At 36.5% G+C, this 17,234-nt stretch overlaps 1 protein-coding gene across 2 annotated transcripts in view; it reads right to left on the reverse strand.

The window, feature by feature from the left end:
• LOC116247374 (uncharacterized) overlaps positions 1–9,260 on the reverse strand; it is a 33,567-nt gene extending 24,307 nt beyond the window's left edge. Inside the window, exons 1-15 of one of the 2 annotated variants that reach the window (XM_031619545.2) lie at positions 9,054–9,260; positions 8,736–8,943; positions 8,519–8,640; positions 7,823–7,939; positions 7,554–7,700; positions 6,984–7,422; positions 6,746–6,893; positions 5,996–6,117; positions 5,799–5,890; positions 5,477–5,717; positions 5,320–5,386; positions 2,790–2,938; positions 2,614–2,684; positions 2,328–2,501; positions 2,159–2,230 (exon numbers count right to left, since the gene is read on the reverse strand). In XM_031619545.2, coding sequence (XP_031475405.1) covers positions 2,159–2,230; positions 2,328–2,501; positions 2,614–2,684; positions 2,790–2,938; positions 5,320–5,386; positions 5,477–5,717; positions 5,799–5,890; positions 5,996–6,117; positions 6,746–6,893; positions 6,984–7,422; positions 7,554–7,700; positions 7,823–7,939; positions 8,519–8,640; positions 8,736–8,943; positions 9,054–9,179 — 2,295 coding nt within the window. In that variant the 5' untranslated portion in view covers positions 9,180–9,260. Of the gene's footprint in view, positions 1–2,158; positions 2,231–2,327; positions 2,502–2,613; positions 2,685–2,789; positions 2,939–5,319; positions 5,387–5,476; positions 5,718–5,798; positions 5,891–5,995; positions 6,118–6,745; positions 7,423–7,553; positions 7,701–7,822; positions 7,940–8,518; positions 8,641–8,735; positions 8,944–9,053 lie in introns of both variants that reach the window. The other variant, XM_031619543.2, reaches the window with a different exon arrangement.
• Positions 9,261–17,234: the final 7,974 nt, after the last annotated feature.

Here is a 17,234-nt window from a genome sequence, read left to right on the forward strand (position 1 = left end):
CAAGCAGTTCAATACATGTTTCAGGTAACCTGGTAATAATGCATAGCACAGGCATCCTAAGATAAGTTCCTTCCTTCTGTAACATAAGCAATTTAAAACAATAAAGATACATATATTTAAGAGTTTGTGTAAAGAACCTTATATCTATTGAAGAACTAATATGCAAACTGCCAACCAGACAACACTCATGAAATTTTCCAACCCACTATGGAACAGTTCTCATCCTAGTGTTTGATAGCTTGACTAAGCAACAAGGACAACAGATGAATCATCAGCAAGATTGACATATATTGCAAGCAATGAGAAGCTGGTTACTCGTAAAAGGTTACACCATTCCTCCTTGGAGTTCTATGACATCAAACCTTTTGGTCAGAACCATTGTCCTCTTTGAAGTAGAATTTTAAAAAATATAGGTGCTCTGTTCTGAAGAAGAACTCCCAACAAACTCAGTTAAATATGAAAGTGAACAGATGCTTGATTGGCATTTATTACGATTTGATATCAATCACCAAAAGACCATAACAATAACTTCAGTTGTATACTGGTCAAGCCATTTCAAAGTAGTTGACTGTCACAAAATCCTTATATCCCAAATTCATGTCATCATCTTAAACTAAGATAACAGTTTCGCTTTTTCCTTTCCATCAAGACTTTGAGGAAGAGCAACATAACAAATAGGTTAAGAGTATCAGGGGAAATGGTGAGTAGAAAGTCGACAAATCAGCAGGTTCTAAAATTGCAGTCATTCTGAGAAACATCCACAGTTGTCACGGTTCCAACAATTTCTGTAGCTTAAATATCTGAACAAGTTAAATTTCAGCAACCTATTACTCAGATCTGGTATATAAGGTAGCAAGCTCAATTGATTTGCTTTCCCTTTACACTTTTTCAAAGCAAATGCTAACCCTTGGTCTTCAAGTAACCAAGCTCAAACAGCCAAATCCAATCTCAGCTTAGATCATATACAACTCAAGAAGGTTATATGTAGCATTGCAATTTACCATTTCTAAGTTAATCAGTAGGACATAGAGGGGATCTTTCTTTTGGCTAACAAGATTCCACCAATTGAAGCATTATGAAGTATAGTGAAAGTAAGTTCATAATAGTTATCAAATGTTAATATTCTGGAATCTGGAGTGCCTACTGGCTACTAATCAAATGCCCAGGTGAAGGATAACCAAGACATGCACATAATGAACCATAATTTATCAATTACCAGTAATTCTTCAGAGAATTTTTACTTTGACAAAAACTCTGCAATCTATGCTTGTACCTTCAGGTCATTTGAGCTTTACCTGATACTCTCCTCTACAATCCAATGAAAGGAAATATTGACTTATTTACTTCCACAGTGTCATGCTTATGATGTTTGCAAATTCATCATTAGATTCAACTTTCAAGTCTTTATCACAGAAAATTTAAAAATTTTCCTACAACCTATTGCTGACAATTATGATCTCTGCAAGAAAAAGTACATCGACTATTGAAAAGAGAAGGATGGGCAAGAAATTCCCCATAATAGGCAACTAGGAATGCTCAAGGATTAAAGGATACAGGAACTCCAATTGAATAAGAAAAACACAAGAAAATCCTAGCCAAACATTTATAACATATATCTAAATTAAAATTAATTCACTTCTTAAGGTTTTCTGTTACCCACCATCTTGTGTTGTTTGCTTCACGTAGTAACAAGTATACAAAACCTTATCTTTCTCATATATAAAACCATGATTCATTTAGCAAATATGATTCATTTAGCAGAAAAAGTAAGACACTGTACCATCCGTGAGATGAAACTTGTAAACTGAATCGAGAAAGTAAAAATAAAACCTATGACTAAATAGTGTGAGGATGACATATTCCATGAACGTAATGCACGGTGCATAAACTCATAGCACCGTACAGATAAAATTCATACAGGGCAAGTAGCATGTGCAATCAAAACAAGCATGAGACGGTATACATTTGACAATGTGGTTCTATAAGTTACAAGAGAAAAAAAAAAAAAAAAAAAAAAGACAAACAGACAGTAAAAGATAATAATTTTCACTATACTTGATCAGAAACCACAAGCAAGAAAACATTAGCATAGTGCACATAAAGAATTGACTGCGTACAGAAGAGACAGAAAAGTGCAACCAAACTAGAATGTCTTTACCGGGAAAGCAAAGTCCAGCAAAGCAGTTTGATTGTTCCCAAACTTGGTGAAAAGGAGGCCTCCAGGATGCGACTGCATTATAAGAAAGATCAAAAGCAAATAAACCAATGCCTGCAAAGAACAAGGACATTACACAGGTTGAGAAAGTAGTTGAGATGGAAAATACTACCTTTTCCTTTCGATTATCAAGCTGGGTATGAGAACCAACTACCACAACATTGTCAGGTAAGGTTTCAAGTTTGCTTTTGAAAGCTGCATAAGATTCTGTGTTGCCAGCAATGGACTTCTCAACATCTTTCATAAACAATATAAAAGGTCCTTTGTTGCTCTCACTAGCCACAACCTGGAAAATAGTAGGGTGGGAAAGGTTACTCAACACATCAGTGACAGAATATTTAAGCAAGTAATGGCTCTTTGTCTCCTCAAAAGTTATGTGAATCAAGCAGATCAATAACCTCAAATAATGTCTCAATTGCCAATCTTTCCATATCCTCACCAGCAGAAATCTCCAAACGGAGATCATTAACTATAAATAAGATGAACACATGTTAGTGATGACTGATGTCAGAGAACTTGTTGAAAACAACTTAGGCCCACAAAAATGATAATAACAAAATAGTCAGGTCATCACCATTGCAAAAGAATCCATGACCTTCTTCACATATTCCACCAAGGTTATTACCCTCTGAAATGGGCTTATCAAACCGCACACCGATTTTGGAGGAACTGTTTTCCTCGAATGGCAGTAGCACTTTACCTCGACAACCATAGGAAGGACCCCTGCAGATTGAATGAGAATGGATTTTGGCAGTTACAACCAAGAAGTTTTGAATATCATTCTCAGCAAACGTTTTCTAGGCAGTTCCTTGAAAGTGTGAATTTCCTCAAGTAAAACTTATAAGTTATAGAGCATGAAAGAAAAGGAACACAAAACTATGAGACAGCATATTGTTGTAGCATTTATTCACAAAAGTTCAAAACCATAAACAAATAATGATCGAGTGTCGTTCTTAAATACAATAGAAACAATAAAAAGAAAAGTGTATGCACAATGTAGGAGATACTTTTCTACAACATGGTAGCCAAAATATCATGATATATATATATATATATATATATATATATATATATATATATATATATATCTTGGATCCTTTTTTTTCATTTTCTCTTTTGCTTTTTTAATTTTTTCTTTTGAGCTTCTGCTGAGCTAGCCATTGCTAATGCTAGTCCCCAACAGCTAGATGCATACTGGTCAGAATTGGTTGGATCTAAACTCTGGAGCAACAAAGACCAGACAGATCAGCATATATCAAAAGGATAGTGTTTTGCTCCATATATATTTAATCTATCAAAAAATTGAGTAGTTTAATACACCAACACCAGACACCCATGCTACATAACTTAACCTATGCACTATGCAGACAAAATGGTAAGTTGGTTTCCCTTAGAAGAATCAGCCAGATAAATTGGTCCAAGTCAATCCATGTTGTCTACAAAAAGAAAATCACTAAAGACTATAGAAACACAATAATTAAATTGTCAAAATGATAAAAGCCATATGCCATTAAAACATCAAGTGAAATGCACAGTCAGTCACTAGACATAACATTGCATGATGATGAACTAAATCATAAGTGAACAATGATAGTTAATATTACATATAGAAAAAGTTGCCCGTCTAACAGAAAAGGAAAGAAGTATCTTCAAGATGTCCATCACAAGGGAAAGAAAAAAGCAGAACCCAGCAGAACGGAAGAAAGGAAGAAAAGAAGAAAAGTGTGAAGACGAGGATGAAGACAGGCTGCAGGCAGGAAGAACTGCAGCAGCATGCCATTAGGAGAAAGAAGGGAAAAATAAGTAAGAAAAATGAAAGACAGAGAAGGAAAAAGGAAGAACGAGAAAGAACATATCTGTCCACTGCAAGAGAGAGAGACAGGGAGAAAGAAAGAGTGGTTAAGTGTTGTGATCCCCCACGATTAGGACTTCTTTCCTATTTGCTTACTGATTAGTCAATCAAGAAACTAGTCGCCAACTAGTTCAGCTAGATGATGATTAGCAGTTGACTTTGAGGCCAGACTGATTTTGGCCTAAAGACTAGTCAATCAACCAGACTACCACTTCTACTAATCTAGGACGATATAACAGTTCTATATTCTGGAATGAAAGTTCAACTCACATATGCAAATGATCAAAAAATTAAAGTTCACAGAGGAATAAAACAATGTTGACACCCACAAAATAAACTGAGAAAGCACAAAAAGCAAGCCAACTTTTAAAAGTAAGCAGAAAGAAAAGCCAAATAAAATGTTGGGAATTTCATGTAGGGGAAATGCCCTCTGAAATGGGTAACTGTTCCAGAACTTATCATAGTACCGGTCTACTTTCCATTAAAAGTTCAGTAGTCGATATTTCATCCTCTATTTCTTCTTATAGACCTTCACGCATGTACATGTTCAGCATCCATAATGTATCAAATTCCAACACAAAAAAAATTCACATGCAGTTGCATCCTCCATGAGAGCAAGTTGCTAGGTGGGATGATGTAGCACATGCATAAAAGCCTTAATTCTGATCCATTTTAGGAATACTACAACATTTCCTCAACTGATGCCTTCATGATCTCCTATGTATATCTTATCTCACGTGGATATGAATGTGGCTAATAGCTATTAGACATAGAAGTGTCACATATGATACAGAAATTATTTTAGATTAAGAGAAATAAACATGACACACAGACATCCATGAACACATTTTGCATTCTCGATTTTCAGAGGGAGAGAGAGGACAGGGTCAATGTGTCGCCCCCGCCCCCGCCGCATGGACCTGCATGAAGTTAGAGTTTTACGAATTTCAAAAACAGTCAAACAGCACGAACACTTTTTTTTTTTTTGGAGCTGGAATATTAATCACTTGTTTTTATCTTCATTTGTGAAGATTACTCTTCATTTTTCACTAAATATTAGTTCTTCCATAGTTTATAAGAGTTGCAGCACAGATCATAACCACTTTTTTAGATATGTATGATAGATCTATATCAAGAAGACAGAAGTAGAATGACTGAATGAAGAAAAAACAGGCTTTATTTTTCTTTTCATTAAATTTATTTTATGGCATTTGACACCAAACATGGGGAACTATTTGAAGAACAAAGGTACCTTGATTGGGGTTGGAGAGTTGATGTGTATCCAGATGGTAGCAAACCAATAAATTTTACCTTGTCACCTGTACAGGAAAATTTCATCACATATTCACGAAGCCAAATCTTCAGTGTCAACATGAAGATGCATTTCTTAAATAGCTAGGAGGTAATACCTGCTTTAAAATGACAGTTCTTAGATGACCCAACAGGTGGAGCTGCTGATTCCTGTTTTAATTGAGATTGAAAACCAGCAACAGTTGCTGCACTTGCTGAGCCAGTTGTGTCAGTATCGGAACCTGGTACAGCAGTTCCTTTTGTTGCATCAGAATGCCCAGACCGTTGCTTCACACAAGTACAGGATTTGTCTGCTCTGGGTCCTTCCTTTATACTGTCCATGTCTTTTGACGAAACACCCTACAGTACAGTAGAAATTTCATGTGCATACACTTCTGAACCCATGATACAAAAATGATCAGACAAAACAAGCAAACTTACACCCAGCACCGAGTTTGCATCAAATATGAGCAACCTGGCTCCAAAGTGATTAGCAAGGGCCTTTGACAACATCTCCTGATAAATATCAGATCCTAGACAGATGATAACAGATTCAAAAGATTGAAAACGCATGAAAGCTAAGGAAATAGCTACCATAGATTAGAATAGTTGGATTCATCAAAGCATACTTCACTAACCTGAAGGCCCAGAAAGCAAAATCCGTGGGCTTATGGTGGAAAGCTCTAAGGCATACTTTGAAAACTCCTTCCGCTTCAAATGGATAAATGTTGAAGCAACCAGAACATTTTTTGTGGCCTCACTAGCAAAACAAAAATGACCTTGTTATTATTCGCCATAAACAATGAGAAGCAAACGCCTCCAACATTTTACAGACAATGATTACACACATCTTAGCATTTAAGGCTCCAATTACAATGACATAAATCTATCCAGTCCAAAATCTTTCTGTTAATGAACTAGAAAGGCTAGCACAACATACGTATTTCTTAAATATGTGTTGCAGGACTTCTCTTTCTCTCACGATTGAAGAAAGAACAGCCTCGTGCACTACTAACAACCAATGGAAGAATATGTGCATCTGTGTGTGTGTGTGTGTGTATTAGGGAGTTTGAAGGTAGGACCAGCCTAGTAAGACCTACCAGTAACCACCATTATGTAAGAAGTCAAACAAAACAAAAACAATGAAGCACACACTACTCTGAGGGATGAAGGTGTGCCACACATATTGGAAGATCAACATATCCACTCACGGAGATGTGGATGTTTAAAATGGTCTCCTTGTAAACAAGTTCCAGGAAATTATAAGAAGAATAAAAGCATATATGAGTATAGTGACATCGTAAGTGATTAATCCAGTGAACAGTCTTTAAGGGAGGAATATACAATAAAAACTGATATGTTATTGCTGCAAGAAATATGAAGTCTACCTCAAATAGTATGGGAAGTTGTCAAATGATACATCACTTTCTGTAGCATCAAGCACTCTAGCGAGCAATTGTTCCTTAAATGCTTGGAATCTGTTAGCAGAACCTGCACCTAACGGTGCCTGAGAAGCTAGTACGCCTCTTTCTTCAGCTACAAGATTAAATAAGCTTCTACTCAAATCCAGGTCACCAGCCACACCAGTTAACATCTTAAGGATGGGCCTTAATGAATCATTAATACCAGAAAATTTCACATTATCAGTTCTACTTCCTGTCTCTGGACCCATGTTCTCCAGATCAATGTGTGGTTCACTTTCAGATTCTGGTAACATTTCAGCTTTGTCATCAGGAGGTGGAACCAGAGAGTCAAATTCCTCATCAGAGGTTGACTTCCTTCCACAATCATCCACTACCAGGGGATATTTTGCAAATGGCGTACAAGTGGGTGGTGGTGAAGACCTTTTAGGTTCAAGCTGGGGTTCAGCACCATTTTTATGAACAGATGAATCAGATAGATCCTGTGCAAGGTTGGATAAAGACGCCAATATGGATGCACCTGCTACATCTGAAGGGTCCTTGGTCCTAGCTTCAAGTTGCAAACCTTTGTTATGACCTTCTCCCAAACCACCTGAAGGAGCTGAAGCTGCTGACGGGTTTTCGCTTGAAATTTGCTGGAAAATCTAAAATGGTGGAAAAGGAGTAGAGTCAAATGAAATCATTGCTTGAAGTGTTTGAAGATTCTACAGTAAAAAATGATAACCAAAAATTATAAGAAAAGTAAACACAAGCAAAACAAGGGGCAGAAATATACGTATGCATGGCGACTAGGTCTACTAAAAGTGAGTTCATCTCCTGCATTTATTAGAACACTGGAATTCTTCCTGATGGGTTTGCCATTTACTAGGACAGCTCCCTTGCTCTCTGAGCTCTCCAGTACAACTAGCATAGTGTCATCATCCTGATTATGGCCATAAAAAGCACAAGCTCAGAAACACAAGCATATAATTTAAGAACTAATGACAGGCTATGATAATGATTAAATCAGAACTGGAGCAGTATGCACCGCCATGATGCATTTACCTGCAAGAGTTTGATTTTGCACACGACGCTGCTAATGGATGGATCACGCAAGGACAAATTGCAGCTTCTCGTCCCACCAATTGTAAAGACCGAGCCACAAAGGGAAACGTGAGGATTCTGCACAAGCAACAAGAAAAAATTCATCACCGTACTGCATATCGGCGCTTGACATGAAAAGTACGTTCAACAATAACCCTTGAACGCTGGTACTTGCTGTATGATCAACTCCAATTAGCAATTAATTAGAAGAAAAGTTCAAAAACATAACACACGGCATTAACTTCTTATATACCACCTAAGTATTGCACAAAACGACAAGCAATGTCATCCAGGCTAATCACCTAGTGCTCTCTAATATCTTCTTCATCAAATAAAATAAAATAAAGATGCATGCACAAATAGCTTCAGCTACTTACAATGGCCAAAAATCAAGACTAAAAGCATAAGGCTACAACATCAACATGAAACATAGGCTTAAACCTACACATAAGAAACCACCATCATGGACACATTTTGATTTACGACAGGCTCACACAAATTTTTTTTTCAAAAAAAAAAAAAAATCTAGCAGTAACAGAAACCTTCTTCAGTAAGAAGAAGTCCTTCTGGAACTCCAACAAGGAAACAGAAGTCCAATTCAACATTCAAAACTCAATAAAACTAGTGAGCGGATAAGTGAAATCTCAACTGACTCACCTCCGGATACTGAGAAATGAGTTTGCCCCACGCATGCGAAGCGCCCGAGTTTCTCTTCTGGTACGAGCACCACGTCTTCAGCGAGGACTTCATTTTATCGACCATCGGCGACGCTCCACAGCCTGGCCGATTGGTTGCAACTCAATTTCTTGCTAAAGATTTTGAACCAGAAAAGAAGAGAGCAGGAGAACAAGAAAAGGAGGAAAGAATCACTTACCTTCCGCTGAAGGAGCCACCGGAGCACCAGCCTTCTGTGTCGCGCCATCGTTCTTGGCGGCTGGCTCAGATCGGGAGCTCTCCCCCTCGCCGGGCGCCGACGCCGGATCGGCGGAAGCGCGTTCTGCACAATCGCCCGTCTGAGCAGCCAATTCCCGGTTACCGCCAGCGAGAGACGCCGCTTGTCTGTCTCTGGCAGCTGCTTCCCCCTAATCAAGCAGCGCGAACAGCAAACTTTCGTTCACGATAGCGAAAAAAGCCAATTCGAAAAAACGGGGTTCGCAGAACCAGCGATAGCGATTCACACTCCCGACCTTACCTTGGAGCGTTTGGATGGAGGGTGAGGGTTCTCCGGCGATGAGGCACCGGGAGTCGGAGAGGGGGGACGCTTCCCGGCGCTTCCGCCGGAGTTGGACAGGGATCCGCTCCGCCTGGTGGAGACCATGACCGGAATTCCGGCGAGCCTCTCTCTCTCTCTCTCAAGCACGAAAAGAAAAATGAAACGTTAAAAAAAATAATGAAAAGAGACCTGTGGTTAAAGATTTGCACAATTAAAGGGTAAAGAGAAAATACAATATTTTTTTCGTCCAAAGGGATAATAGGCTGGGGTTCGATCCTGCATGATGACGTCATAAATATTTATGAACATTATTTTCTTAAAATGATGAATTTTGGTTCTTAGTTGTTGTTTTTTGTTAAATTTGAGAGAGCGCCGACCAGCGTGCCTCGTAAAGGAGGTCGCTCCCAGGCTGCGATTCGCGGAGCCGATATTCTAAATTCTAATGTAAAGCTTTTTATATGAACGCCCTCCATGATTTCCGATTATATCGTCATTTTTTCCGCGCATTTTATTGTTGAGTCCGTTTTGGATCCGCTGTTCCATCACCAAATCAAGCAAAAAAGAAAAAAAAATTGCTCTCTTTTTTCATCGATTTTAAACCTTACAAAGTGAAAACATAAAAATTAGATTTTTCTTTGCCAGAATGTTTAATTATGTTGTCCACGATGTCCATAACCAAGTAAAGGCATCGTATGAAAAAAGGTTGTTGAGCTTTTTTTTTATATATGGCTGTCGACCTTTCAAAATACGTTTGTTTTATTATTCTAAGGGAAATTCTTCGTTTCCAACCTTAATTTTACTTATAATTATTAAAAAAATATATTATCTTTTGCATTTTTTAAAATCATAATTTGCATGAAATTTGTTAAATAAAGAACTGTTAGGTAATAAAAAAAATCGTGTGAGTATTCTATGAATCTACTACAAAATTACAATGATACAAACAGTAGTTTCATGAATGAACCAGGTTTTATGATGACTTGCATGATGTTTTTAATGTCAAACTACCCCTAAAATCACCCGTTTTAAAATATGAAGTTTTTAATATCAGTGTTTGTGCCGTATCAGTTTCACAAACTGCTGCGTAATCCATCTAAATTGCCTTATTTTCAAATTTTAACACAATTTAAAATAAAAAAATTGGACTTACTTTTTAAACCATGAGCTGAATTTTTAATCTAATATTATCACTAAATCAGTGTTTTAGTCTCCTGTCTTTTTAAGTGGCCTATTTGAAAACAGAAGAAAGGACAAAAATCTTAGAAAGCAATCTATATATCAAGTACAGATACACTTACTTAAAACCCTTATTAGACAATTTTTACCTTATTAAGAAAAACTTAAAAGATGGGAGGGAACCTTCCCTGCTTAAAAGATGCCTTCTTATAAATTACAAAATAAAGATATACCTAATAAGGAAAATTTCCCCAATTAAAATTATATTCTTTTCCAGTATTGTTTCAACACACTTGGGCTCGCTTTTTACCTATTCTAATAACTGTTCTTTACTTAATGGGGGGCTGTAGGCTTAGTGGAGAGGTTTCAGGTCGTACTTGCTTTTTTATTCACAGCAGAGAATCTACAATTTTTTTTTTTTGTCTTCATAGGTCCTTAGATGGATAGCATTTTTCATTTTATGCTGCCTAAATATGTGATTTGCAAATTATGTTTTCACGCTTTTAAAAAAAAAAATAAGTAGGAGATATATTTATTTCTCAAAGTTTCCACAAATTCGGTTTTTAAAATTTAGGAATATTTCAGCCCAACAAATGTTATAAATAATTATTAATTCCAACATATATAGTCAAGCATGTTTATTTCCCTTTGCCCATGTGAACTGTTTGCAGCTGAAGCGTCGACTTCTGTTGTCTTTCTGCTTCTGGATGCATTCATGGATTCTATCCCTCCAGTGGGGACCCTCTAGCAAAGTTAGAATGCACTTTTCTCTCTTTCGCTCACAGGTATATAACCATTAATTTGTGAATAATTAACTGATTAATGCTTGAGAAAGTATAAAATAAATATAAAATAATTTACAAGCTCTTGCTTATGAATGAAAAATCTTGAAATATGTTTGTTTCAAGGGACATGGCATACTGATCGGGACAGAAGCACACTAGAGATGTGTCGCTCTCATGCATCTTAAGTGGTAGAATATGATACCTTAGTTGAAAGGTGTAATGCGGTTATCATTGATACAAATGCAGCTCAAGACTATTAAGGCTGAGAAACGATAAACCATTTACTCATTACTTTCTAGGTGGTGGGACATAAATCTCTCGTTCACAGGAAAATTTTCCTAATGAATTTATTGTACTGAAAAATATTTCATAAATCACGTTCCTTGAAATAATTTGTCAACATTTTGGCATCTTTCGTGCACTCACTTTCCGCAGATTTTTTAGTCTTTAAAGTCATGCCTAAATCGATCAACCGAGAAATTACTGATTATCGAACGTTCTCTGTGCTTAGGATTTCCTCTTTAATGAGAGGTAAAATATTCTTTCAATATATCTTAATGTTTCTCATTCACGAAGTGTGTATAAATTATTAAAAGTCCTAGTAAACAAAGAGAAAAATAGTTAAACTATTATTAAATAACATAAATATTAATTATATATATATATATAAAAAGAGAGAGAGAGAGTGCACATTAATGACATCAATAAATAAGTATATATATATATATATATATATATATATATATATATATATATATATATATATATATATAGAGAGAGAGAGAGAGAGAGAGAGAGAGAGAGAGAGAGAGAGAGCACATTAATGGCATCAATAAATAAGGAAAAGGAACATGAGTCTTAAGCTAACTGTCTTTAAGTAACTAGTTGGCACACCAGCGAGTCAACCTCCCATGGATGAACCCAAATCTCCAGGGGAGCAGAATCTTCACTCCCTTCTAGCTAATATATAAAATATCAGGCTCCTCAATCTTTTAATATATTTTTACCTCTTCAATACACATTTTACGGTAGCTTGATTCAATTGATTAATCCCAAAAATTCCTTGGACCCAAATGATAAACAGGTCCGACTAGGGTCCGCTTTAATTAATTACAAAATTAGGTGAAAATCAAGCCCAGGAAAGAGCATGAAACCGGTGCAACTAGATCTAAGTGAATCAGAGATTTATGTACCTGGGTTACATTTCTGCAAATTTGGGAACTTAGTGGCTTCAATTTTAAAACCAATTTTTTAGGAGCAAAGCCAAGAATTTTTTTTATTAGAGAGTCTTAACTATGCTAACTATGCCTAACGGGAGTCGAGATATAAATTTTCAAAATTTTTATATAAGACTAAACTAAAATTTTGAAAAGTTGCATGTAAGATTTTGTTCTTTGAAATTTGAAGGTGGGGCTAAGATCTGTGCCAGCCCTTCTTTGGCTCCACCTCTGCAAATTCTGATGAGAAGTTTGAGATAACATTGACTTTTGGCACCAAATGTCCATTAACTGATTTATTTATTTATTTATTTTTTCTATGATCACCTCATTATCCGTTTGAATGATGTCAAATCTGCCTGAATTCCGATTCAAATCAAATAGGTCATAGACTGATCTGATTAATAGCAGATTCATGGCTGCATTCCAAATGCCAACATTTAATTATTTTAAAATACTTTAATTTTTATTTTAATCAATTGTTGTAAATTATTTGTTTTCTTTCAAAATTAACTTTTTAGAGCTGTTTGGAAAGCACATAAGGGGCGGACAAATTAACTATGACCGAAATATCATTTTTCAAAATTTTTATATATAATAAGTGAAATTTTCTAAAATTTACATGTAAATTTAAAAAAAAAATTGAGGTGGGGTCAAAGCCCATGCGCACTTTGGCTCCGCCCCTGCTTTCATTTAAAAGTTTTTTGACTGGCTTTGAAGACTTGGTTTAGTTGTTTGAATGGCACACCCAAAACTGGACTTTGGTCACTCTTATTTGAATGATATCAGAATGACCAATTCAAAACAAATAGATGACAAATGGATTTGATTAATGGTAGATCCATGGGTGCATGCCACATGCATACATTTAATTATTCAAAAGTACTTTAAATTTTTATTTTAATCAATTGTTATATATTTTAATTTTCTCAAATTGACCTTTGGAGGGCGTGTGGAAGGCACCCTCATCTAACCAAGGGCTGCTAAAACCAGTTTTGTGACGAGCTTTGAGAACTTTTTTTTTTTTTTTTGAGTGACACATCCAAAACCCGACTTTCTGTATATAACTTAAAGAATGTCAGGTTCAAAACCTGGTTTTGCCAAAACTGTGTTTTACCAACCCATACAAGAAATGGATGAAGACAACATTGTTATTGTCTAGTACAACTCCATTCGTTCAATGGCGGAGTTTGAAAAATTAGTTGGAGGGCAAGAGGTGGAGCCAAACCACCTAAAAAAAATTACATGTAAATTTTAAAAAATTTCACTTATTCTTTCAGCTCTAGTTAAAATTTAAAAATTTTAATTTCACTCCATACATAAAAGTAAATATTAAATTTACCAACATAAAAATAAAATAATTTTGAAAAAGCAGGTATGGACAGCCCACATGTGGCTAAGCCACTGCCTACGGCCATGCATTAATACCGACACCTAACCTGTTCCTCACGAGTGGCCTTGAGAACAGTATAGATTAGCTGAAAATTCTCTAATGAAAGTGCATGGCCACTGGGGTTTGTTTCAAGGAGTTCGATGTATATGCGCCTATTTCATGAATTTAATAAGTTCCGGTTTGATGGGAATGGAAAAGGTACTCTTGAATATTCTTGACGGAAAATTCAGTTCATAAATTAGAAATAGATGCTTAACAAATGAGCGAATAAAATTAACTTTAAAAATTCATCAAAAAGGCTCTCAACCTTTTCAGAAAACTCTCCGACAACCTCTGCTGTACAAAAAATATCAAAAAAATAGTAAGAAATTGTCAAAATACCGTTATCAACAATTAAAAGAAGAAGTTCGGAAATTTGGAGAAAGGGGGTCAGCAATGGGGAGCAAACCTCACTGGACAATGAGGAGCAACAGTTTTATCACTAAGAGGCATTAGTTAATACATTTTAAACTTTTAAGAGGCATGAAAATGAGAAAATTTATCTTAAGATATCACTAAAACTAAGTATTTTTTGTGGTAGCGTGTGGGCAATTGCCCACACCTGCCAGCAAGAGGGGTGGACCCATCGTCACTAAGAGGGAAGGAGCAAAGACTCCCTATTTGTGCTAGAGCAAAACAAGCGCACATGCTTCTATCTCCAAGGGGGTTGTCGCAACAGCAATAGTTTCTATTGTGAAATACTAAGATGTCAACTTTTTGTGCTGTGAAAGAAAGAACACAACACTTAAATTGAAGTGCGGAGAAAGTTGTACAAGTAAAAGAAGACCATATACCCTAAACAAAAAAAGATTGGGTAGAAGTTTCGGCTCTTTTTTGAATGGTGGTATAAAATACTTTTCTTATTCATTTGAAAGTGCACATTCTTCTTCCATATGAGTGAAGGCAGAAGGGTGGGGCAACAAGCTGGCTGATGAGTAGTTGGGTTTGGGTCGGTGGGTGATAGGTTGGACTTGGGCTGACCCGATAAAAAAGACTTGCCAGGCTGGGCTGACTTGAGTCGGGTATTGGGACCCGACTTGCCTCAATATGTATTATTTAAAACGGACCGTTTCCACATTTTTTTTCTACCTCTCTCTCTCTCTCTCTCTCTATATATATATATATATATATATATATATATTCCTTATGAAACTCTTCATATGTTGTCAATGGCTCCCTTAACTTTATACGTCGTCAATGACTCTGTTAGAAACTATTGGTACATTGTCGAGTATTTTTAAGATATTAAAAAATAAAAGGCTAAGGGTTCTAAATAAGGATAGACATCAAATCAAGTACCCGATGGGTGTAAACTTGATGATCTTACCTGGCTCGATAACTAAGCCTTGGGTTGGCTTGGCCGACCCATTGCCCAACCTTCACCAGACAAAGATCAATGGTCTTCCACAAATGTCACCTCCCTCCACCTTTTTCCCTTGAGCAATCAATTTTGTTTTTTGGTCTCCTTTTTTGTGCACATTGCTTGCCCACCCTTGTTAAACGATGTATTACTTCCAAAAAGTAGTTTAAATGTCATACATGATCTCTTGAAAAAAAAAGTTCAATAGAAAGAAATAAAAAAATATCATTGACAGACATCATTTTAACCATAATTTTCAAATGCAGGGCTAATTTATCTAATTTTCTTGTTACAGGTCTCACAATTAAGAGTAGACAATGAGCCGGGTGCCCGATGGGTTGTAGGGTACTCGTTTAGTGATAGGCCGGGCTTGAACTAGTTATTTGACACTTGAATCAGTTCGATTAAAAAAGATTTGCCGGTAGCATTGGCTCGAGTAAGGTATTGGGGGCCCGACTCATTCAGATACACGCACACACACACACACACACATATATATATATATATATATATATTCATTAGCCTATAACATTAACAATCGGTTCATTTAGAAACATTTGGTTTATCACCGATAACTTTCTTAAATACTCTTCATGTGTCACCAATAACATCTCTGAAATTTCCTGACACTTTGCTGACGGTTTATGAGATATGAAAACACGAAATATTAAAGGTTTCAAATGTAAATGAACATAGAACTAAGTACCCAATAAATATAAAGTTGATGGTTAGGCTCCACCAGATAACTAAGCACTAAGTACCCAATAGATATAAAATTGATGGTTAGACTCGACCAGATAACTAAGCGAGTCGGACTTGAGCAGATAGGGCCAGCTCAAGCCCGACTTTATGTAGCATTGGGTTGGTCGGGCCCAACCCACAATATTATCGACTTTATTTCTTTCCTTTTTGACCCTTAGCTCAGAGTTTAAAATTTCAACTTTACTGTTACAGGGCAACGAGGGAGTCCGGCTATCAGTCTAGCATGAATGAATGATATGAGACAAACGAAAAAAGTGTTTCGCATCAGACAAATGAAAAAGGCATGGCTTAAATTTCGAGGGTATAATAAAGAATAATAGTCTAAACCTTTCGCATTAAATGACGGGATTTTTCAAAATAATTGGGGCGACGTCTCCCACGTCACGTGGTCACGGATAACCCTCCGAATGATGGGAGGCATCGAAGGGAAATGGTCAAAAGAGGACACACTTTCTCTGTGCCCTTTGTGGATATGCTTGGCCAAAAGGGATCGGATCATGATGCTGCGTCAAAATCCAGTCACGTACCAAAGGCAAATTAAATATCTTGGGGTGGCTGGTGAGTTCTTCAATCGCTGTTCACCTTCTACTCCCGACCAACCAATTGAATCCTATTCGTAAGTTTTTTTTTTTTTTGTTAGAAAATAAATGAATTTGATTCAAGTGGGTTATAAGTTTCTAGGAATGTACCACGAGTGGGCTGAGCTTCAGTTCGGTCACTTTGAGCTTGGTTAGAGTCACATTTTGCTTCACTCGAGCTCGACTTGAGATTTATGAGGTGAACTCAAGCTCGACTCGTTTAAACTCGTTCGCTTGATTTGTATATATTTTTCATTAAATAAAAATGAAAACCACAAAAAATGGTTTTAAAATGAATGAAAATTACTAATATGACCCTAAAGATTAAAAAAAAAAAAAAGAACACAGAGCTGTCTCCAGTTTAAACAAGTCAAGCTCATGTAACTCTAACTTGACTCATTTAAATCTTAAGTGAACATATGTCTAAAACATCTTCCTGTTTTCTAGCATGATTGGAAAGAGATGACAGCGGTTAGAGTAGAGATCATCGGGTCCAGGATTAGTAAAATATTTGAAGTTTTTTTTTTAAAATATTAAATTTGGCCCAAAACAAAAAAAAAGGAAAAAAAATGCTATCTTGGACCGGATCTGTTTGGCTATTCATGGGAGGCCGAAATCGCCATCTCTTTCATTATTTTTTTTATTTTTCTGCATATCCATCAACTAAAATGTTGTGTATTTAGTGTTCGCAGTCTATCAGAGTATGACTACAAGAATTGAATTGGCGATTGGACTTCCACAGACCCACCAGCCTCACCAGTTATGCGACCAAGGCCAGAGCACAAGGGGGGCCAGCATGGGCCCTGGCCCTACCACAATTTTTTTTTTTAAAAAATATATATATATTTTA

The sequence above is a fragment of the Nymphaea colorata genome, chromosome 2 (genome assembly GCF_008831285.2).
Source record: "Nymphaea colorata isolate Beijing-Zhang1983 chromosome 2, ASM883128v2, whole genome shotgun sequence".
NCBI lineage: Eukaryota > Viridiplantae > Streptophyta > Magnoliopsida > Nymphaeales > Nymphaeaceae > Nymphaea > Nymphaea colorata.